Source organism: Paralichthys olivaceus, chromosome 11 (genome assembly GCF_024713975.1).
Source record: "Paralichthys olivaceus isolate ysfri-2021 chromosome 11, ASM2471397v2, whole genome shotgun sequence".
NCBI classification, from domain to species: Eukaryota; Metazoa; Chordata; class Actinopteri; order Pleuronectiformes; family Paralichthyidae; genus Paralichthys; species Paralichthys olivaceus.
The window spans coordinates 17,023,053-17,045,927 of NC_091103.1; the positions used below are offsets into that span (position 1 = coordinate 17,023,053).

The following is a 22,875-nucleotide window of genomic DNA, read 5'->3' on the forward strand; positions in this document are numbered from 1 at the left end:
TGTTAGATTAACTCAGAAGATACACCAGGAGTTGGTATTGTATTGGATTATTATCAGATTGGTTATTGAAACATTGAACATGTATAGAACATTCTTTACAATAAAATGTAATAGTTTGGTAAAATATAGGACATTGTTGTTTACAGACAACAAACAAGCTCCAAATATAAAATATATAAATAAAATGAAATAATCAGCTAATATTTATTCATGGTCTAAAATCAGAAGATATACTATGTAGAGTGTGTCGGTGTTTTATTGCATCATTATTGAAACATTGAACATATATAGAACATTCTTTATAAACATAAATGGCACAATGGGGTAAATCCAAACAAGACACTTGATGAGGGTTTAAAACCAGAAGATACACTAGGGGGCGGTATGAGCGTGTGTTGCTCCGGTAGTGAAGACGAAGAAGCGGGACTGTCATGGACAGATCCAGGAGGTAGAAGCTGATCAGACACAGACTGAACTCCGGTGGTGTTCGCTGCATAACTGCGGGGGCTTGATGACCAGAACAAGGTAAATATTAACAGTGGGTCTCTGATCGAGATCAGTTTCAAGAGAGGATTTGTTTGTTAACGAAGAACTTCCACAGTTTGTTGTTAGCATCAGAGCTGTTAGCTGACCTGTCAGAGTTAGCTTGAGTTTGTATGGAGGGGTTTTAACAGCTGCTGGCACTTCCTGCTTTTGAAGCGTTATCCCCTCCTTCATACGAGGCTTTATCCGGGAGGACCAGTACGGACATGTCAATGGAGTGTTCCCTGTCACCTCCTCCACCTGCTCCTCCTCCTCCTCCTCCTCCTCCTCCTCCAGCCTCAGCAGATAGGAAGAAGAAGCTGTATCAGACCATAGCCAGCAGCAGGAGTCCTGTGGAGGGAGACCACGCTGAGGCCTGCTCCCTGCTCAGCCAGAGGGACAGCAGGTGAGCGTCACTGAGGAAACATTTAACCTGAACACCTGATGACTTTGGTGTCATTGTCTGGAATCTGGTTTAACATCACATAAACAAGTTTCTCAGAGCAAAGATTAATAAATAACACTTCCTCCCTGAGTCCATTAACCAGCCCTGGGCTTAATTCACCCTGCCAGCACATTACTCCTTAATTTATAATAAGTTATCATCTTTTGTATAAACTCTATTATTGTATATGTTTTACTATTGCATGTACTGTATGTGTAATTCATTCTTATTTAACTTCTTTTTATATATTGGATGAAGGCAAACATTTTTTCCAAACAATTTTTTGATTTCAGCTATGTTTTGTATTTATTTATTGTAATTATTCTAGTCTTGGCTGGAATAACTGTAACAAAACCTAATTTCCCTACAGGAATCAATTCATCATTTCTGATTAGAGTGGCACTCATTAAAGCACAAACCTCCACTAAGACTCAACAGTCCCCTTATGAAACCACATTAAAAATCACTAGATTCAGTGTTTTGTTTGGATCTGCACCAAATTGCAGACACTCATGAATATCAGTCCCCTAAATATGCCTGATTTAAAAAAATATCCCGATCTGTGAGAAATAACCAAAAGTGTTGAAAACACGAAATCTCGCAATGTTAATGAGAAAATTCCTGGATCAGCCTCACTGACTCATATCACATCCTTCCACCAAGTGTCGTGGTAACTACTTTTTGCGTAAGCCTGCTTAATAACAGACACTGATGAAAACAAATTGAAAAACTGTTTCCTAATAGTTAGTCCGTCCCACTTTCTTACATAAGACTAGTTGATGTGTTGAAACACAGCCACCGTAGAGTAAACATGAATGCTGCTATGTTTATATTTGGGCTGTTGAACTAGATTCTCACAGTTTGAACAATTGTACTAAATAAGCTCTTTGACTTTGGAATGTATGACTACACAGTCGTTCTGATGGGAAAGTGTGTATTTAGTTACATGATGATCTTTGCTTCAGTTTTAGGAAGGACCTGCAGTGGATCCTGGTGAACACATATGTGCCTTCTCTCATCCAAGATGGTCCACAGTGAGTCTGTGGTTTCATTCTAATACCTGCCCATTAACAGTTTACTGAGAAAGAATGTACATAACCACAGCTGTTGTATGAACAATCAGACCATTGTGTTAATAATTTGACCTGAATATTTACCTGGGTGTGACCTTAACCATTTACCTTTCAGGTGCGGTCTGGTGGCTTTGTGGATGGCTGCTCACCTCCGTCAGCCACGGCTGAGTGTCAACATGGAGACCGTGGTTCAGACGGCACTGAGCAGAGGATACACAGCACAGGGGGAAATGTTTTCAGGTACCAATATAATGTGTAAAGGAAACAAAATGAGAGTGTAAAACAAAGAGGGGCGTGTTCCTGTCATCATGCATCGCATGACATAGCCCTGAATCCTCTCAAAGGCTAAAGAAATAACAAGGCATCACTAGGTGTCACTAGAAGAGCAAATATGACATTTAGCTGAAAGGGCCAGATGCAGGATGTTATTTAAAATGTGAAAGTTGTTTTAGTGGTGAATCACATATTTAACTCTCTCTCTGTGTTGAGTTTTAAGGTGTTTTTTTTATTTTTATGTTCTCACTAAGGTTTTTATCTTGGCAGCTAACAACATGGCCCTCCTGGCAGAAGAGGCTTGCAGATGTAAGGCCGAGCTGCTTTCTGGAGGTTTGAGTGGTGACAATGCTGCAGCCGTCGTCACACATCTGTGGGGGAGACAGCCTGTTCTCGTCCCGTATCTTGGACCCAAGGAAACCAAATTGTGTTGAAAGCTAACAAACTGCTCTCAGCAGTATGTTATCTTTTGCTGAAAACACCCAGGCATTTAGCTTTTGTAGAAAACACTGTGTGTCTGTCAGCTGATAATTAACAACAAACTGTTTTCACTTTTGAGTGAGGGTTTCACCTGGAGAGAGACATTGATTATTTTAATTATTAACTCTTAACTTTCACGTTTAACATCTGTCTCGGTCACATTTCGTCACATTATGATTTAATTCACAAAAAGGTTATTTGTTGTTAAATGTTAAAAATTACAATTGGCTGATGTTTGGTTATAAGATTTTTTTAAACTCCCAAATATTGATATGTGTATCAGCTTCAAACAGCTAGTATTAATCAGGCTGTGCTGCTTTTTATATGATACCAAAGAACAGTCTTTGACAGTGACTACAGATATGATGAGGACTACAACCATGAGCCATGCCAGCGCGGTGGCCACAGGGCGCACTGGGCCGTCGCCTCAGGTAAGACTGGACATCGCTCGTTCACCAGAGAGTCATTTTGTAAAGGAAAACAAGGCTTACCCTGAAAAGCACAACTTGTATGATGAAGCTGGTTTGGCACTTATCTAATTTCCTGTGCTCTATTAGTAATTAACATAGTAGGTTCAGATTCCACTGTTGTGTTGTGTTTAATTGCTGCTGAAAATGAACTGATAGGTTTCAACATGTAAGCTGCAACACACTAAGACAACTCCGATGTATTCAATTGGATCCAAGTAATTAGTTTTATAAGAAAACTAGATAATTGGTATATGTTATAACCTTGGTATGGATGATGTTACTTGGTTCATATGTGTGACATCACAGTCACTATATGGTGAAGTGCTGTTCAAATTGGCAGTATGTCATTTTCTATATATTTGATACATGGATTTCTGGTTGTATGTAAAATGTATTTGGTGACAAAGAGAATAGGAATTGTAATTTAGTTATATATTTAAAAGAACATACACTGACTGAAATATTGTGCAGATCTTTTAATGGAAAAAGATGTGACCTCAGATTTTTAATCAATTTAATTAGATGTCATTATGTGAAATTTCTTCTTTTTTTTTGTACAGGCGTTCTCCTCGGGTTGGATCAGGGGAGTGTGAGTGGAAGTCTCGGTCAGCCTGACCCCAGTCTTCCCTGGCTTAACCTGCCGAGCGACACCAGTTCCCCTTGTCCCGTCCGCAGCACGGGGCTCAGAGAGGTTTACGTCCTGGCTAAACAGGGTAAAAGCCTGCGCTACCAGCTGTGGAGCCTGGACAGTGTAGCTCAGAGCAACGAGCAGCTGAGGACGATGGACCCTCAGAGAGCCAATGACGGGACCCGGTATGTGGTTTCTACAGGAGGTGTGGAGGCTGGGCTGGCTGGAAAGGCTGTACTGCTGCACACGAGGACACAGGGGCAGTAATAAGAGTTTGCTGCTATTTAAATGATGGAGGTAAACTGCATTTGAGAACATGCAGGGAACAATTCAAAGTAATAACGCGAGGCATCAAAGAGGATTCTTATAAAGTATGAGTGAACCTACAGTAAATTTACAGGACTGTGAAAAAGGCTTTGAAGCTGAGTTTCACACTGTAAATAATTCTGTATTTGGCACAGTGTTGATGTAGCATGGTTGTTGAGCCTATTAGGGATGGGTGATAGGAGAACATTTAAAATGCTATTGAAAAAAACCTCAGGCAGATTTTTCTATTGGTACAAGGCCTCAGGGGAAAATGTTGTGGGTAAATTAATTGTTAAATAATGATGAATGAGAGGCTCTTGAAATGCTGTGTGCCCTGAAGAACAAATACTCCGTGTTACCTCATTATTGTTCAGCAAAAGATCTGATCATGTTCTCCGACTGAAGTGCCTGTCATGTAAACATGACGTTTCTATTATTTATTGTCCTGCATAGTACATAACATTATGTATTAATTGCACATTGCAAAGCTCACAGTGGTGTAGTCTCTGCGTCAATCCGACGCAGGAGTCATGTCTGACACATGCTCTAAGTGGTTCAACTAGTTACGAAAGAATGAGGCTGACCAATCGGTCACAGAGGAGGCACTGCAGCTGAACGATATGAGATAAATAATGTGTATTTTGAACATTACACCATGTGAAGCTGTTTAGGTAGACCTCCTAAATTGAAATGTGATGTTATGACAGTGCAAATGGGCAAAATATGAGTATTTTAATCACAATAAATTACTTATAAAGTGAAAAGACTGCTGCTGTTTTTATGGAGAATTACATTTTTTTCTTGCAGATTTGCAATATGACGTCATCACAGAGCGAATGTGATGTTTGTACAATAAATGGTTTTAACTTTAAATTACCTCCACTAAGGAGGTTATGTTTTCATCTGCGTTTGTTAGCAAGATGACACAAAGACTCCAGAACTGATTTCAATTTAAATATTAGGAAGTGATGGGGCAAGACCCAGGGAAGAACCCATAACATTTAGTGCAGATCTGGATCTGGTTCTCAATATTCATTGATCTGTAAGAGAATAATTCATGGTTGAAAAAAGTCAGACATGTTAATCTAACAGATTTTTATAAATGTGTGAAATTTGGTTCAGAGCCAAATAAAAATCTGGATCTGGTAAATTTGGGCATTTTACTTTAATATTTTTTCATCTTAACTCACCACTTACCTGGACATGTTTTGGAACTTGAGAGAAATTATATTTATACACTGAAATCAATGTGGGATTGATGTTTAAAGAACCATGTGAGTTGTGTTGTGTGCGACAGTGAAAACAAAAACAAACTCTGAAAACTAATTTCCAGTTTATTGCAATCCACGACCGTCTGGACAAAGCAGGGACAGACAACCTTTAAAACGTGCCGTCTTCAAAAGATACAAAATGTGGCTGAGTCCAGTTTTCTTTCCAATAAAGCAGCACCCAGTTTGAAAAGCTGATAATTTGCCATTTTGAAAATAGAGAGGATTTGTGGGTAAAGAAATATAAACACTTTGTAAACATTATTCCTCCCCTCTCCCTGTACGTTTATTTTACAGAGATGGAAAAATTTGTCTCCTGAATTTAAATTCCAATTACATGAAGTCAAAACATTTGCGGCACTCGTAGACAATTTGTGTGCCAGGTCAACTGCCTACGTGTAGACACACTCACTTCCTCACACACTCACTCACACACTCACTCACACACTCACTCACTCACACTCACTCACACTCTCTCACACACACACACACACACACACACACACACACACACACTCGCAGTGCAGCCTGACACAGTCGAAAGTTATCTGGAAGACTGAAGACTGTTATGTTCACCGACCTGCTGCATTCCAGTCAAGGAACAATAAGACGGTAAGCACTGCCTTAATATCCAACCATAACAAATGTCGTAAACTCTTGCATACTCAAATTCAAACCCACAAGCCTCCTGTTGTGTTTAGCAAACTGGTTTACAACATCCTCGTGTTTAAAACTGATAATAATACGTTGTTCTTTGTATCATAAGACACTTTCAAATTTCCCTGTTTCATGATCATGTGGAAGTCGCCACATAAGTGAAATCTCATGAAACATCTGATCAGTTTAATCAGGTAATTCCAGTTTCATTTCAACCCTCAACGCCATCACTTGACTTTTCGGTAAAAAATCTACAGCAACACTGATCAGAGAGAATCGAGGGGTGAAAGATTAAATGTGCGTTAAACTACTGTAAACCCAGTACTTGACTGATGCTTCCCACTTTAAGACGCACAGAGGCACTGCTCCATTTGTTCAATGGCTTTGTGAGGATCCATAGTGCAACAAATTACCAACAAATGTGGCTGTCAAGCTGATTATTGTACAGTTGGAGAAAAAACACCTTTCACTGCATAATCACTCAAAAATCCAAATAAGAAAATATGAGTTTCTACTAGAAGTTAAACGTTGTGATTAAATGTAAATCAGTTTATACTTGGGGTGAACTCTTTGGAAGAAAAACAGCAGGAGCTACTGCACTGGAATGATCAAACAGCTCGTACTTTACAAAATGCCAGGCACAGAAATCGTACAAGGTTAAGAGGTTATACCAAGACCAAAAAAAGTTTAAATAAAGTTGTATTTACACGCCAAGTTAGTTAACACGTGGTCTGACCAGTGTTTTTAGTGTTTAAACAACAAAAGTGGTCCATGACAATAATAAAGCTCCCCGTTACCAAAAAAAAGGATCAAACTAAGCACTCTGTGCAATTCCAACCAGCAGGGGGGGCTGCTGAGGTGGGAGATGAGTAATGTTGAGTGTGTCTTTGCAGGAAGTGTCAGGTCCATGAATTCTGTATTCTCACAGTTCCAGTGACACTTGTTACAAGTCTGCGTTGAATTCTCCTCCCTCCTCCTCCACAGATGGAGCTTGTTGCGTGAGATTGGCGTTTAGCATGTTCCACTCTGCAATAGAAATCCTGTCCTTGTTCGACCTCCTCTTCTTTAACAGGTCCATGTGGATAAAAACACTCCGATCAAATAGGGGGGTTGAAATACTCTTCTAATCTTTCCACTGTCAGTCTTTTGAGATTCCCCTGATCATGCATCTCTTCCACCTTTTGGATTCGGATCAATGTTTTACTCCAGTCTCCTGCTTCTCCCTCTCAAGGCATCTGAGGAAGCATGCTGCTGAAAATGTCTATGAGGTTGTCCAGTCCCCACAGGTAGCCATCCTCCCTGTTGCCCTCCACCCAGGGGGTCCTGTGGTCGAGAGTCTGGGGGTCCGGCAGGGGGACCGTCTTCCCGAAGTCGATCATCCACACCCGGGCCTTCCCAGAGGCATCGTGCACAAACAGCAGAGAGCTGCCGACGACCTGCAATGGAGAGAAACCGGTGAGACTGGTGACGCTTGAGGCGTGTGAGCGATTACACACAGGAGCTAATGTCAAGATGAAATAGCAGATCTTCAAAGTCAGTCAGCAGGTTTGTTCATGAATCATGGAAACCGAGTTGTGTGTCAGTGTGTCTCACCTCGTGAGTCCTGAAGAAGTGTGACTGCTCGAGGACTGAGCGGAGCTCCTCCAGCCGCTGCAGGTAGAGTTTCTAAGAAAAAGAATCATAAAGAGATGTAGGGTATGAGACAGTGAGAACATTTCCATTATGAGTAAATTTTTTTCCCTTATTGGTGTATGAATGTTAAAATGAAATTAGCTCAAATTAAAACATTAAAACAAAACAATTAATCCCAGTTTGGTTTATATGAACATTCAAATATATTGCAGAGCCATTCCAGGGGAAATTAACTCTTTGAATTAAATTCAATTTGTGCATTTCCAAAACCTGGCAGAGAACTTGTAACTCACCAGAATCTGAGTGTTGCCGTCGACAAAGTCCCTCAGGGCCTGCATCACCTGCTCTCTGTGCTTTGTCTTCTTAAAGTTGGTGTTACAGGTTCCATCAGCTCTCTGTAGAAAAAGAGAAAACACAGGAGACGTTTCATCTTGTTCTTCTCTGTCTTTATAGTTTTTTTTATGAACTGCAACACCTTCCTCATACACATGCATGTTTTGAAGTTGTGGTTTCGAAAAACTATGACAAAGAAAAATTTAAATGACAGTGACAGATCAGAGACTTTATTCATGTTGAAGCAACATGCAGATCTACAGCTGTACAACTTGAACAAACTTCAATAGGCTGTGTTTTCCACTGTGTGTGTGTGTGTGTGTGTGTGTGTGTGTGTGTGTGTGTGTGTGTGTGTGTGGTCTATCCAGTGAACAACCTGATAAATATTTACTCCCATTAATTGGTTTACTTCTGGCGGAAACTATTTGTTCTCTTTGGTAACACTGACTTGAATGTTCCCAGTGCTGGGTGTTCCAGTGTGACCTCTGACCTTAATGCCTTCGATGCGGAATCCCAGAGTGGCCGTCGAGCTGAGCGTCTCCCTCCACTGCATGTATCTGGGCTTGAGGATGCCCTGCTGGGCCCTCTCCTGCTCTGTAGGGGCCCCGGGGTCCACCGCGACCATCTTCTCGTACATGTCCTTCCGCAGACGTGGACGCTCTCTGGCTTTTATCAGCTCCTCTTCCAAGTATGTCCTAAAAAGTAAAGGGTTGACATTTAATTTCTCAAATGAATCATTAAGAATGTATTTTACATTTGATTTTATCCAATTTACTTTTTTCTGTATGATTTTATATCCTTGCAGTGCACTTTTATTCCTGTAAACTACTTTGCTGACGATGAATACAGCTACTTTTATTGCAAACTGCTGGTAGTAACACATGTTAAGGCCTATATGTGTATAAATGTTCATTTTAAAGAACCTCTTTATCTCCCAAAAACACAATAGGCTCTGATAAACTCTCTTCTGCAGTTTCTTATACAGTAAGACTTTCTTACCTGCTGCCCATCTTACAATCCATGATGGAGGGCGAGTCAAAGTCAGCCAGCAGGTCATCCATCAGGTTATAGTCCTGCTCATCTCGCTGCACAACGCCGTAGTAACCAGGCACATATGGCCGCAGAGTGTCCTTCATCAGCTTCTGTAGACACTGGTGCTCACACTCACAGTATCGCTTCAACAAACGTCCGTACTCCCCCGCCTGGAAGTTACCTTGGAGAAGAGACAGAATGAACATTTGGCATTCTGGGAAATACACTTGAGGGAATTGGATGAGGAGATTGATACTTTTCTCATGTTTACTCCAGATCTCAGAAACCACAGCTTGTCATTATAAATAACACCGATTAAACAAACCATGTATAATATGATAATTTGTGAGCATTATATGCCCTGATGGTGTCAACAGGGTTTATTATCTTTGCATCTGTTTCCCCGTTTCCATTCTTTATGCTAAGCTACCTGGCTGTTGGCTTTAACCTTGTATCTAACAAAAACATTTAAGTTAATCTTCTCATTTTTCCAACCAAAAACATTTCTTTGAATAATGAGGATGAAGAATAAACATGAATCCATATTATTCAGAGATATGTCACTCTGTATGTATTCCTACCTGCATGGCCAGCGAGCTGCACCCATGGGTAACGCTTCTTGAAAGACACAACGAAGGGGGACCAGTGAACCATCGTCTTCAGCTTCTGCCAGGACTTATTCTGGGAAACACAAAAACCACAAAGAACGTCATCCTCTTGTAGAAAAGTTGTGGGTGGTCGCATAAACAAAGAATCAGAAGCACTGACTGGTCGACGTGGTGGTTTATGTGCCCGTCAAAGAAACCACGGAGCTAAATACAGGCCATTAGGGATTATTCATTAAAGGGAACCACACCCTTTACATACACACACACACACACACACACACACACACACACACACACACACACACACACACACACACACACACACACACACCAGTAGACATTGGACAGAGCAAGGTTATGCACCCAGGTGCACAAAGCCCATTCATAAAACATTTACCAAAGACATCTCTGTGGTGTCGTAAAAACAGACCCGTACTGTCTGAAACTGTGTGTGTGTGTGTGTGTGTGTGTGTGTGTGTGTGTGTGTGTGTGTGTTTGTGTGTGTGTGTGTGTGTGTGTGTGTGTGTGTGTGTGTGTGTGTGTGTGTGTGTGTGTGTGTGTGTGTAACGGTTATCTGTGTTGGGAAATGCCACAGCAAGGACAGTGTGTATTTGTGCAACAGCAGCTTTGACGTAAGCAATCTGAGAGGAACATGACATCGATTGATTAAAGCGTGTGTGTGGGAAATCACAACAAACGGGACAGCCAGTTTAAGATATGAATGTGTTATATTGTAATGGACATTACCAACAGTCAAATAATATCACTCAATAGTTTCTCTTGGCTTCTCAATTTCCTCAACCTTCCTACAATGTTCGTACCATATAAAATAAATGTTAATGACAGAAATAGATGATTAAAAAACAGGATGTGTGTGTGTGACAGAGAGATAACAGGTTAACATGAGTAATATAATGCAGAGACAAGAAGCTATAATCATAAATTAATCTTATAACTAAATGACATCTGTGAGTAGCCTATCTCTGCCATGTTTACATATCGGCCTATCTCTGCTCTCCTCACTCGCATTCTTTCCACAGCTGCTCCGTTCAAACTCTGTCACAATAAAACAGTCTTACTGCAGGAATTATACACACAACAAAAACTGTGAGTGTGTGTTTACCACAGAAGAAGAAAGAGTTTATGGAGAGTTTTGTTACCCTGAGATTTAAAAGGTCCTGAAAGCTACTTTGTCAATAATCTTCTTATATAAGTTTTAACTGTTTCCAGATCTGAACAAAGGAAAATGTCGAGAAAAACTGGGTCTTCCACATGAAGAACGCAGCAGGAAATTGTCTGTGTCAGACACATTTACAACAGGAACATTTCCGGAACAATAGGGTGTGGGGTGGCTTGTGGGTAAAACGTTGTCAATGTCAGGAGACACCAGAGTAGCGTGTTATGAAAGTCACTTCTTGAAATCTTTGACCTGAGCTTAAAATAGTTCACATGACCCTAAAACACCTTTCACCACCTCTGGTCAAAGAACAGTCATGAAACGTATGTACGGTGAGTGCATATCTCTGAGTGAAAGCCACAATTTGCAACATGATGAAAATTCCTCTCACTCATTTCGACATATTACATATTACATACATACTGATGAAAACTGATTCACATTTTGACCCACGTTACTGTGGGAAACATGACACTGTAAATCTTACTGCACAGTCTGTAGCAATCTTTTCTCTGCTTCAGTGACCAGTGTTGGCCGGCTCAGGGTGAAAACCACAATGTGCCGCTTCGGTTGTATATTCAGGATGTGAGGGAGGGATAGTTGGTTAGGTGGTTCAATAGGCGGTTGGTTAGTTGGTTGGTTAGGTGGTTTGTTATATGATTGGTTGGTTAAACTCTGGATGCTGAAATATTCTGTAAACTGAAGCAAAAATCCCTTTCCTCCACTTATCCTCTTTGACAACAGGACAACAACAAGCCCTCCCTCCAATCTTAACCCCTATAAAACACAACAAGCTGTAGACACTCCACCTGGTTAGTACAGTAAAACTGTCCCCAGCCTCCAAAGTGCTGCTGTCAGGGATATTTATGAACCTGTTACGTAAGGTTCATAACACAAGAGTGTTTAGAACATATACTTGACTGTGAGGACATGTTTAAGCTCAAGTTTTTAGACCTGAATCAATACGTCTATCATCAGAAATAATCAACAAATATTGTACATTCAGATGAAGAATATCTCAAATGTGCTGCTTCCTCTATTATCAACAAAAGGAACCTGAGTACATTTTGTTTTTATTCAATATAAAGCTGCTTTTAGACAGATGTCCAAGTCAGTTGATGAGGACATTCTCCAGTTTTCCTGCCCGCCCCATAGTAAAATCATCATTTTGGGCTAATTATGATCATTTGAAATAACATATATAAACCATGCTTACCCATTAGACCATTATCACATGTTTCTTTTAATCTAACTAATGTTAGCAGCACCTGTCCTTGTCTAAAGAATCCCTCAGTGACAGTGAAAGTCTGGGGGGGAGACGGGAGAGGCGGGGTGCAGCAGACACCCAAATCTCTTATCTACTAGCATCAGGATTTCTCTCTAATTGCTTCAAGCTGACAGGTTAGTGTGTTGCCGCTGCAGGGTCAAATGTGTAATGTTACCCATTACAGCCAGAGCTAATGCTGTTACTGCCACTAAGGCTTTATGTAATGTTATTGTTCTTTCAGTTTAAACAGAAGGAGCTGTTTTGTCCTGTTGTCTCATCCTGTGTCTCCATCCTACACAGTCCAACCTTCACTATGTCCACTATCTAAGTCTTGCTTACGTAGCACGGAGCTTTGTCTCTTAAACCTGACATTGATAAATGGCATCCTAAAGTTTTTTCCTTTCTACAGTTTTTTATTTTTACCTACCTTCATTCAAATGGGAGTCACCCGACTCTTTGTTCATCACCACTTTCTCTCAATTAACCTTCCACTTCTTATCCAAGCAAAAGCTTTCGTTCCTTTTTCTTTTTCTTTACTGCCATCGCACTCCCATCCCTCCCTGTTCCTTTAGACCTTTCCTTGATGTTGAGGTCGGAATGCCTGGAATGTTTCCCATTCTAATCATGAAGACACAAACACACTCACGCATTTCTGTCTTAGTGAGGACACTCATTATATAACCTTAACCATCCCAACTAAACCAAGTCTTTACCCATTAACAGCCTTTTGAAATGAGACCGTTCAAAAACTCACTGCATACACACACACACACACACACACACACACACACACACACACACACACACACACACACACACACACACACAGATATAAACATAAAATCCCAATTTAGTCTTTCATCACTGATATAAGTGGTGGTGGTTTAATAACATAATATACCAGTTGGAGGTGTACCTAATATATATTATTTTATAATATATATATAATATAATAGCTGACTTATCAAACAGATGATTAACTGCATTAAGAGACTGTCAGGCAGATTACTACATTATACTGTAATAGCAACAAAACAATAGAAATCACATTATACAGTGTATTTGAATAATCAAATCTGCTACCTGTATCTGACATAATCTGCCTTCAGAACTTTCTGAAAAAGTTGTGTGTTAGCAGCTACATTCGACTCTCTGGGTCTTAATCTGAATTTAACTTTGCCACTTTCGGTTTCTTACCTGACAGACAGAGTAGCAGTGTATGAGGAGGCAGGCGCTGACACACGCCCTGGAGACGAAGCGAGAAAGCAGCAAGAACAAAACACTTCGCATCATCAGCACAGGTTCTCCCCAGACGAGCACCACCAGGGACATGTGCCTCCCTGTCAGCCTCAGGTCCTTCACCCTCATCTATTTAACTGAGCTCCTGGCTAAGGTGCTGCCTTATTCCTGTTATTTGGCGTCAGCCAGTCAGTCTGTAAATCCCTGTTGTAAACTGAGGCTTGCGTTGCCTGGTTGGTAATCCTCCTCTCTCACACTGACCTCCTCTCCATCTCTGCAACCTCTTTTTGTCAATTCAATTTTTGACATCCTGTCCCTCCCCCCTTCCTCTCGTAACACTTTCTCAATCAAGCATATCCATGTATGACCTGAAGCTATCATCTCTCTCTTTCTTTCAACATCTGCCTGCTTCGACAAATCCACTTTTCTTTTACTTCCTCTCAACCTCAGGGCACAGGAGGTGTCTTCTTTTTCGCCCGAGTCCAACCTTTGTTCTGGCCGTCATGTCTCTTTCACTCTAATCCCCAGAGGGTCTGTACTGATCCCCAAACTGAGCTAAGATTCTTCATGAGGGACTGGCAGCACGGGGGTAGGGGTGGGACAACAGGCCTTCCCATATACGCTCCCAGTGCCTCCTCTCCCTCTGCCTGCATGACAAATTCCTCAGTGGTATGTTACCTACAGGCGTGTGTGTGTGTGTGTGTGTGTGAGCAGAACCTGTCAGACCACTATCACCTGCTACAGGAGTGACTACATATACTCTGAGGGTGTTTTCAGTTAGTGTCAGAGCCCTTTCCACAAAAGTAGTTGATTTTAAACCACATCCCTTTCCTCTGAATTCAGTCTCCACTGTTAAAGTAGATCAGCTGTGGTGGTCCACTGAACATACACAAGGTGGCACCTTCAACAACCACATTCAGAAAAGACACGTCGGAAAAAAGTACGTTTAGCCATTTGTCATAGTGTTACTATACTACTGGTTGTAATAGTACGTGAATGTGTCTTTACGTTCTATATTTTAGTGCTGAAACAAATTGTTGATCATTCAAACTAGTCTGCAACTTTAATAATGGAGTAATTGTTATTCAATGAGAGAAATGAACAAATAGTTGCTGCTTTTCTTTCTTTCATATTGTGAATTGAAGGTTTTTGGAGAGATGTCTGAGAAAACAAGACATTTCACCTTCTACAGTTCAAAACTCCATGAAAATGTATAACTAAATATCTCACAGCAGGATGAACAACTACAATAAATTTGGTTTCAGGCCATGTCAATACCAACATTAGGGGGTAAAACATTTCTGATATTGATATATCAGCCAGCAAACATAAATGCCAACAGCAACATGTATGTGACAGGCTTTCGGCTGATTTATCGGCTAATCTATAATTCGGTCAGACTTAACTAAATCTCCATTGTTTTTAGCTTTGTTTGCTACTTACACATTGATGCATCAGTGTATGATAAACATTCTTCCGTATGTTGAGTTACGTTATGTTCTGAATGAATTGTTCCTGCTCTTACTGGAGTATTTTTTACATGTGCCATTGCTTTAAAGCATCTGAATATTTCCTCCATGCTGCACGGTGCTCTCATTTGCAAAGCAAAGCGAAGTGAGCTGTTGACAATAGTTTATTGTTACTTGTGTTTGAGAGGTATTGATTTTTACTGTCAATTTGTAGAAATGCAATAGATTGTAAATAGATAGAAATTATATAAATAGAAATGGATTCAATAAGTAAATAGTTTAGAGTTTATTTGTATTGCTAATTAACTTGATATCATGGATTTTGTGTATAAGTGCTGTGGGAGTGATGTGTGGGACTTTGAACAATGAGTGGCATGGAAAACAAGTCTGCAATTGTGGCTCACGTGAACAAGCATGTATGAATAACAATCGTCACGTGTAGGCTGCGTATTCAAACTCGCAGTGTGTTTTCGTCTGCCTGACTTCCATCATCTGTCAGCTTACCCTGATTTTCCCCGTTTTCTGTTCCGCTGCATGTCTCATGATGTCTCGGGGGAAAATATTAATCTTTTGTACAAGGCTGTGTGTGGGATGCAGAAAGTTTGAGTGAAGTAATCTGCAGATTAGATATAAAGTAACATGTGCATTGTTTAGCCGGGTAGAAGTTCATAGGAATTTGCATCTAATAACACTCAAATGTCAGGGACAGAGTAGATACTGTGTGTGAGAATGAGAGAGCAAGACAAGAAGAGAGAGAAAAAAAGTACCATATATGGCAAAGACGTCACCTAGCAACCGGCTCTACTTTCAGCCCAATTTTCCATGACACACACTCAACTCTGAATGCAAAAAGGCATCGCTGCGTTTGTGTTTCTGAGCATGCATGTGTGAGCAAGTATGCTCACGTCACTGAGCGTACAAAATGTAACTGGTTTGGTTGGGAGCTGACAGCATGGCCCCAGCCTTCTAAAGCCAACAACACACACACACACACACACACACACACACACACACACACACACACACACACACACACCTTCGATTATTGACTGTAAAACTGACAACAGAGCTCTTACACAACTCTGAACGAACACGATGTGCCCATTAAAAAGCTCTTATCATAAACCACACTCGACCGTCATCATGTTTGTTGCAACAGCTTGAGTGCAACTCCTCAGGTTGCTCATTTCCTGGCTGTCACTGTAACGGCCAGGAAATTACACTGTCCCAGGACCTGCTGATTCTCATCAGCATTACCAGAAACCAAATCAATTGAGTCTGCCATGTGGGAAAATTTGAAAATGACATAAGTATTCCCAAAGCTGCATAATTAATTTTCATCAGCTGCATTAAAAAAGATCCAACATTACAACAGTGGAAAAAGGAAATGATATTACTCAAATATGGAGATGACTCCCACACCTAATTCATAGGATAGACCTATCACAAGCTGTGTAGTGCTTGTATTATCTGATTAAACTGAAACATTAATTTGACCAAAATTTGATAATTGATTAGTTATTTTTATTGCTTTTTGAAGCAAAAACTCAATATTCTCTGATTCCAGATTCTTTAAAGTAATGATCTGCTGCTTCTCTATTGAAGAACACTGTTATCTGAATATATTCGTGTTTTAAACTGTTGTACAGACACATTTCGGGCTCTAACTATGCATCCACGTGGAATAATCAGAAAATGTTGTTTATGATCATTTATGTTTTATATACGCTAACAAATCCAACAAGATATGCAGATAGTGAAGTAAAGTTTGTGAGTGTGTGTTTCTTTCTGTTTTGTGTGTTGTGGCATTTTATAGGATTGTCTCAGCCTGTTTTGTAGATATGTGATATCTCTGAGAAACTGAAACGTTGACGTTGGATTTTTCACTTTGATACACTCACTTTAAAAGACGGCAAACAGCGACATATCAGATATCAGCCGTGGCTCAGTGGCCTCTCTCCACCTTAACGTGATCACGGAGACAGCAGAGTTCGAAGCAGCTGTCAGAGTTAAGTGTGTTTCTCTGTGTCACGTCTTTTGTCTTCCTCTCTGGAGAAAAAGACGTAAATCACCAGATGGGGTGGAACGTCTGCTGTGGAAAAATGGCTGGGGCTAAATCATTAAATGATTTACGTGAGTACAGTCTCTGCCCAGTTTCTAGGTTTAGTGCAACCTAGTGTGAATATCAAGCTGAACATCTTCAGGCCCAAATGGAGAACGTAGACTTTCAGGATTCCCACACTGTTGAGAAGAGAGGTGGGGACAGTCTATCGAGGACAGACTCTGTTTAAAGGCCTTGTCTCATTCCAAGCATTTTTAGTCACAGTGCATCAAAGCTTTCTGACTCATCTGTGACTTCCTACATGGAAACTTTAAACTGCATCTCGTGCCTGTGGGAGAAAAAAACCTTCAACCTTTGGCTGGGGCAGCAAACTAACGTCTAAATCGCTCTTATAGCATTTGTACAGTCTAATTGTGAATTAGCTGAACAGCACTGAGATAGCAACTGCAATTTGATGACAAATCCCACAGACATGCATTCAGAGACAGTCTGACAGAGGGCTGAGCTCATCACAGCCTTGTGATGGTGAGCCATGGGAGCTGAGTGACACAGATCTGAGCCAGTTTCCTCCACTTTGGTTTAAATGTGTTATAGTCATGCTCTGTTTATCAGGGTGGTGTGAGTTAAGGCTTTGAACAACTCCTTTGACAAAATATTTCAAAAGTCATTGGTTAGATTTGATTAAATTGTAATTTAACACAAACAGATATCCACCACACCACTCAGGACACAAGCTGAGTGGTAAACCTGATTACTTCCACCAAGGAGGTTATGTTATCTTCAGCGTTTGTTTGTTTGTTTGTTTGTTTGTTTGTTGAGTGAGCAGGATTACATAAAAACTACAGGGGAGATAAGCAGGAAAGTTGGTGGAAGGATGTGACTGGGATCAGAGAAGAACTTATTACATTTTAGTGTGGATCTGGGTCCTTTACTTTCTTTATAATTGTGAGATAAACTGTCTATAAAACATTTTCATTGATTTCTTGGAGAATAATTTGTGGATCTCAGCAAAAAAAAAATCAGGCATGTTTAGGGGACTGATATGTATGAGTATGCCCTTCAATGACAGCCATTCAGTTTGTTTCGGACTTCCTCACGGACGTGAGGCCAGCGGCTTACAGTCCTATCAAATATTGTCACAACCACCCTGAGACCAGACCTGATACTCTGGTCCAACACCCTGCCCGTCGTCTATAATACACAGTATGCTGTTGATGAAGCGAATGACAGGAACAGGCTGCGGTATGCAGACATGGCATTTGAGGCACAGCAACGTGGCTGGAAATCAATAGTTTGCATTGTGGAGGTTGTAGACCTTTATTCACCGACAAGCCCTGCACCAGACCATAAAATAAACTCACACACTGAAACACCTAATGATGCTAAGGTACACAACTGAAGATATGTCCCTATTTCACCTGCTAACATCTACTGTTAGGTGGTAACTTAAATTGTGCAGAAGACCTTATTTGCCATCTTGTCCTATATTCTAAATTATTTTGGGAATCGGAAAAATTCAATGTGACACAGTGGCTGACTGCACTTCCGCCTGGTGACTTGACAGACATGACGTGTGTGTATTCTCTGACTGATGTGAGGGTCATGGTGCAACATCAATTTGTGTGAAGTAAATCTGGAAATGCATGTGTGCGTCTTACTGCTCCTCTGAGCTGTGTGGTGACCTGTACCTGGGGCTACAGCTGTGACAGGATGTAAATGTTGGCCTGTGAGGAGTGGGGGAGGAGGGAAGATTGGTTCTCCAGAGTACCTGACTACAATATAAGAAGTCAAATATTTCATTGTTGCATTTGTTTGATAACGACATCTTAGAAATCATTGATACTTCTTTGGAATATATGCCTACTTAACACTGGTATCTACCCCAGTCCCTAAAACTCTGTATATGGATAAGAAGATTGATTTTTGATTTAAAATCATTTTTGTTTTATATAAACTATCAAAGGGTGTGTGTGATGAGGAATGATGACGATCACTCAACTTCACTACAATATTTGTATTTGCTATTCAAAGCAGTGAGGTCAGTGTATGACTTTTTAGTGAGACTGCTTGTGACTGTTAATAATGAAGTGTTGTGATAGAGACATGTGGAGGAGACACTCACCCCTGTGCCATCGTCCGGGCTGCACAGAGACCGGGCCGGAGACAGACTGGACTCGATGTCGCTGCCGGTGAAGTCGTCCTCTGACTCCTCGAAGGAAGACGCAGAGGACAGGCACACTGAGGACGAGTTGGACAGCTTCCTCGGGGAGCGCATCAGAGCCGGGGACCCCCCGCAGCCGCTGTCCGAGCAAGGGGACTCGACCTCGGCGTGAGGCTCGAGACTCGAGCTGAGCTCCGCGGAGAAGCTCAGCAGGGCCGGGGGACTCCCCTCATAGCGGGCAGGGCTGGTGTCTCTGGTTATGATGAGTTTCGGTATGGTTCCCGGGAAACTCGGGGCCTCTGGGGGGGTTAAGGGGCCCTGATCCGAGTCCGTGCGGGTCTCACTTTCAACCACACAGCAGTTGTTCTGGTCGCCGGCCGCTGTGGGCGGACACGATACTGTGTTACGGTCGGTTTTAGTCATTTTAGCCTCCGTTAGCGAAAGTCCACGATCCAAAGGTTGATCCGGGATAATGCTAAACAAAGTGTCTGGGTCAGAGGCTGCGGTCACACTCGTCTCCGTCAATACCCGAACACCAGACACGAAACGAGCGTGGATGTTCCCCCCCAGTGGCTGATCTTCCATGGCCCTCGCCGGGGGATCCGAGGCATTGTCCTCCCGCACGGATTTCTGAACCTCTCCGCCCGCACTGCTGACTTCACCGCGCCGCCTCTCCAGGTCTGACGCATCGGACGAGCCCGCCGCTGCCCTCTCTCCGCTCACGACGCGCCGGGCGTTCTCATCTAGGCCGGACGGTGCCTCGAAACAACCCGGGGCGGCTCGGTGCCCCCCACCCGCCGACACGACCTCGTCCCTCGGCAACTTTCCCACCCTGTGATCGCGGCGCGTCGCTGCCTCGGCTCCGTTTCCGCAACCGAACGCCGCCTCCGTCTGGTCTCGCTTTCTCCTTCCCAGACACGACAGCACTTTATTTTTCATCGGATTCCTGTTTGACCGGTGCCCGCGTCGCTTCTCCCCGCTCCTGGATGTGCGGACACGGAGTCGCTGGGTTGTCTCGCCTGCTTCCCTCTTGGCTCCGGAGGTGGTGCCGCCGCTGCTGCTGCTGCTGCGCGATAGATCCGAGCGCGTTTGGCCCATCCCGCATGCCGTAGTAGTAACAGCACAGCCAGACACACCTTCACCAGTGGATTTTGAAAATGTTTGAAACCAAAGAGTCCTACAGAGCACAGTCAGCCATTAGTCATAGAATCCATTTACTGTGTGAAATCTCAACATGATCCATTCTCTCCACGTAGGACTAGTTCATATCTGTGAGAACAAAGCATGAATCATTTAGTAAACACATTAATTGCCTGTTATTACAATACAGTCAGACCACTCCTTCACCTTAAACTCCAGTATACTGATAATGTTACCATTATTTGGTTTTTGGCTCCACAGTTTAAGTGAATCTGTGATTTATCAGCTCTGAAATAATGTGAGGATAAAGTCATCTGAACTGGTAAGTAATTTAAAGGTTACAGCACAATAAGAAATTCAAAGTTTCAGGGAGATTAGACTCAGTTTCAGTAGTGTTGTTCAGTGTGATGCTGCCCCCTGTGTGTGAACACTGAAGGCCTGTCCAGGCCAAGCCTCTTTTATCACTGCAGCAATTCCATTTAGACACCACTGGATACACAGTATGTTAAGTGTTGTTTGGTTTTTATACAAAATAAAATATGACAAAATGTGGTCAGCATAAAGCATATTTCTGTATGAAACAAAGCATCAGCATGTTGTTCTGAAACTGTAGAAGAATTCTTGATTCAATTTAGCTCTCACTTCTCAATGGACATTTTCCACAGCACCATTTAAACATGAAGTGTAAACATTATTAGTCTGTTTGACACGTTGGGCTTTTTAGACTGTTGGTCAAACAAAACGAACACGTTTCAAGGGCTGAAGAAAATAATGATTGTGCTAATCTACTCAGCGGTTAATCGATAATAATTGTTAGATTAAACTCTTGTTAAAACAGCTGATACAAACAGTGTGTGGGATTCAACAATGTTTGGCCATAATTAATAATGAAATATAAACTTTGAAATAACTGCTCCTGTCAAAGACATATTTCAGAAACACAGTACGGCATCCTAGAAAAATTCAAAGTATTCTACATTAGACACAGTGAGTCGCTGTGTGTTATTCAGAGTCATTTACTGTGACAGGGCTGCAGTCACCCTGCTGTCAGTATGGAACGCTCACAAAAAGGAAATGAGACAGGAAGGATAACAATGGAAAAGAACAGCTCATCATGTGCCACACACACAAACAGATTACATTCCTGTTTCATCAAAATCAGAAATAATCAAACATAATGACTCAGACAGGAGTAAGAGTTTTGTACCATTCTGAGATTGTTTCCATTTGAGTTACTTTTATCACTCCACTCCATTTGTTATCTTCAGTTTTTTTAACTTCAGATGTTTGAAGATTGTGATTTTACATCCAAAACATAAGAGTAGGTCAAAATATATGTTTTACATGAATCTACCTCAACCAGCTAAAACTTTACAAAACATAAAAATGGTATTATTAACAGAAAATGCATTTTCATCATGTCACTGATGAGTACCTTTGATTGGTGCTAATACTTCTTCTTTTACTTATTACGAAAGAAGGACTTTAACTTGTTATGGAGTATGTGTTAAAAATGTTATTTAGATTCCTCAAACTAATTTAAGACTTTACTCCATACACCCAACAAAAAAGCTCAACCCCAGTATCTTCACATCCGACCAACTTAAATAAAGTGTCAAACATAAATACACATACATAAACATAGTATATTATTGTAAGGTAATGTTCTCTCTATTGAGTATCCCCATAAATTATCCTACATCAACAAAAACTTCAACTACAATACGATTCTTAAAATTTGCTCTATTTGTATTGATACTTTTACCTCACATATTTATAAGATTTATCAAATATTTCAGGTTATGATCAGTTCACTTACTGGAAAGGAATAATACTAGAGAGTAACTTACCAGACAGAGGCTGAGTTGCTGCTCTGGTGAATGTGAAGCAGCTGTTAGAGGCTGATAGGGATGTGGAGGGTTTTTAACTGTCAGGCTGTGAGGGGGTTGTGTCTGTGGCTAGCGCGTGTGTGTGTGGAGTTGTGTTGTATAAGCGTATGTGGTTGAAGTGAAAGAGGAAATAATGCTTGTCTAACAGTGCAAAGAAGAGTCACTGTTATTTTAACTGTCACCTAAAGCTGATCTAACTGATGATTAATATCAATAACAAAGAGACCATCACAACTGGCAATCAAACAAAATTGGAAATTAAAGATGTATAACTAGTTTCACACTTTGACTAAAATCCACGCGCTATCATTTCCATGAAATCAAACTCTCCCAGTGATTTTGAAACATCGAGGTTGCACCATTGAAGAGTTTTTAAACTTGTCTTAGCTTAATCCATGTTTCATTTATTAGAAATAAAGTTGTATAGAGATGGACGAAATGTTTCATCTCCCTTTCCAAAAAAATGTGTATTGACAATTAGTGTATCAAGGTCCAAAACATTTAAAGACAATTTTGATAAAGTGAAAACTTTGACATTTTAGTTTGGTTACTTTCCAATTCTGTACCCAAGTCGAGGCAGCATTTATGACATGTATTGCAGTCAGTCATTAGGGGGCGATCAAGAACAGTTGGCTTCACTTCTGGGGAGCTGTCATGCCATCCATAAGGCTGCAGTCTGGTATCAGCCCACATCTAGGTAAATATGGTTCATCTCTTAAATACTGTTGTAGCTATGTGGATGAA

The 22,875-nt window shown here is 41.2% G+C and overlaps 2 protein-coding genes across 5 annotated transcripts; one reads left to right on the top strand and one right to left on the bottom strand.

Moving 5' to 3' along the window:
• The first annotated feature begins 224 nt into the window (after nt 1-224).
• Nucleotides 225-4,961, top strand: actmap (actin maturation protease). 3 transcript variants are annotated; one of them, XM_020087967.2, is made up of 7 exons: nt 225-525; nt 700-928; nt 1,933-2,001; nt 2,156-2,280; nt 2,584-2,713; nt 3,154-3,224; nt 3,824-4,961. In XM_020087967.2, exons 2-7 carry the CDS (start codon nt 750-752, stop codon nt 4,156-4,158), a joined length of 909 nt encoding a protein of 302 aa, XP_019943526.2. In that variant the 5' UTR covers nt 225-525; nt 700-749; the 3' UTR covers nt 4,159-4,961. The 3 variants fall into 3 exon arrangements, with proteins under 3 accessions (XP_019943526.2, XP_019943527.2, XP_069390440.1); XM_020087968.2 differs by having other exon boundaries at nt 396-525; nt 723-928; XM_069534339.1 differs by having other exon boundaries at nt 399-525; nt 820-928.
• A 552-nt stretch (nt 4,962-5,513) lies between these two features.
• On the bottom strand, nt 5,514-22,226 carry itpkcb (inositol-trisphosphate 3-kinase Cb). Of its 2 annotated transcripts, none has more exons than XM_020088533.2 (8): nt 22,093-22,226; nt 19,064-20,371; nt 9,701-9,800; nt 9,087-9,300; nt 8,578-8,782; nt 8,048-8,149; nt 7,716-7,787; nt 5,514-7,558 (listed from the first exon to the last, which is right to left on the bottom strand). In XM_020088533.2, exons 2-8 carry the CDS (start codon nt 20,198-20,200, stop codon nt 7,349-7,351), a joined length of 2,040 nt encoding a protein of 679 aa, XP_019944092.2. In that variant the 5' UTR covers nt 20,201-20,371; nt 22,093-22,226; the 3' UTR covers nt 5,514-7,348. The 2 variants fall into 2 exon arrangements, with proteins under 2 accessions (XP_019944092.2, XP_069390435.1); XM_069534334.1 differs by having other exon boundaries at nt 19,064-20,279; nt 22,093-22,223.
• Nucleotides 22,227-22,875: the final 649 nt, after the last annotated feature.

Excerpts from the sequence above, each read along its gene's own strand:
- actmap (XM_020087967.2), top strand. The coding sequence starts at position 750 with ATGTCAATGGAGTGTTCCCTGTCACCTCCTCCACCTGCTCCTCCTCCT. Across the intron at positions 2,002-2,155 it reads CTCATCCAAGATGGTCCACA|GTGCGGTCTGGTGGCTTTGT; the intron begins GTGAGTCTGTGG and ends TTTACCTTTCAG. Across the intron at positions 3,225-3,823 it reads GCACTGGGCCGTCGCCTCAG|GCGTTCTCCTCGGGTTGGAT; the intron begins GTAAGACTGGAC and ends TTTTTTGTACAG.
- itpkcb (XM_020088533.2), bottom strand. The coding sequence starts at position 20,200 with ATGGGCCAAACGCGCTCGGATCTATCGCGCAGCAGCAGCAGCAGCGGC. Across the intron at positions 9,801-19,063 it reads GCCCGGACGATGGCACAGGG|AATAAGTCCTGGCAGAAGCT; the intron begins GTGAGTGTCTCC and ends TGTGTTTCCCAG. Across the intron at positions 8,150-8,577 it reads TCCGCATCGAAGGCATTAAG|AGAGCTGATGGAACCTGTAA; the intron begins GTCAGAGGTCAC and ends CTTTTTCTACAG.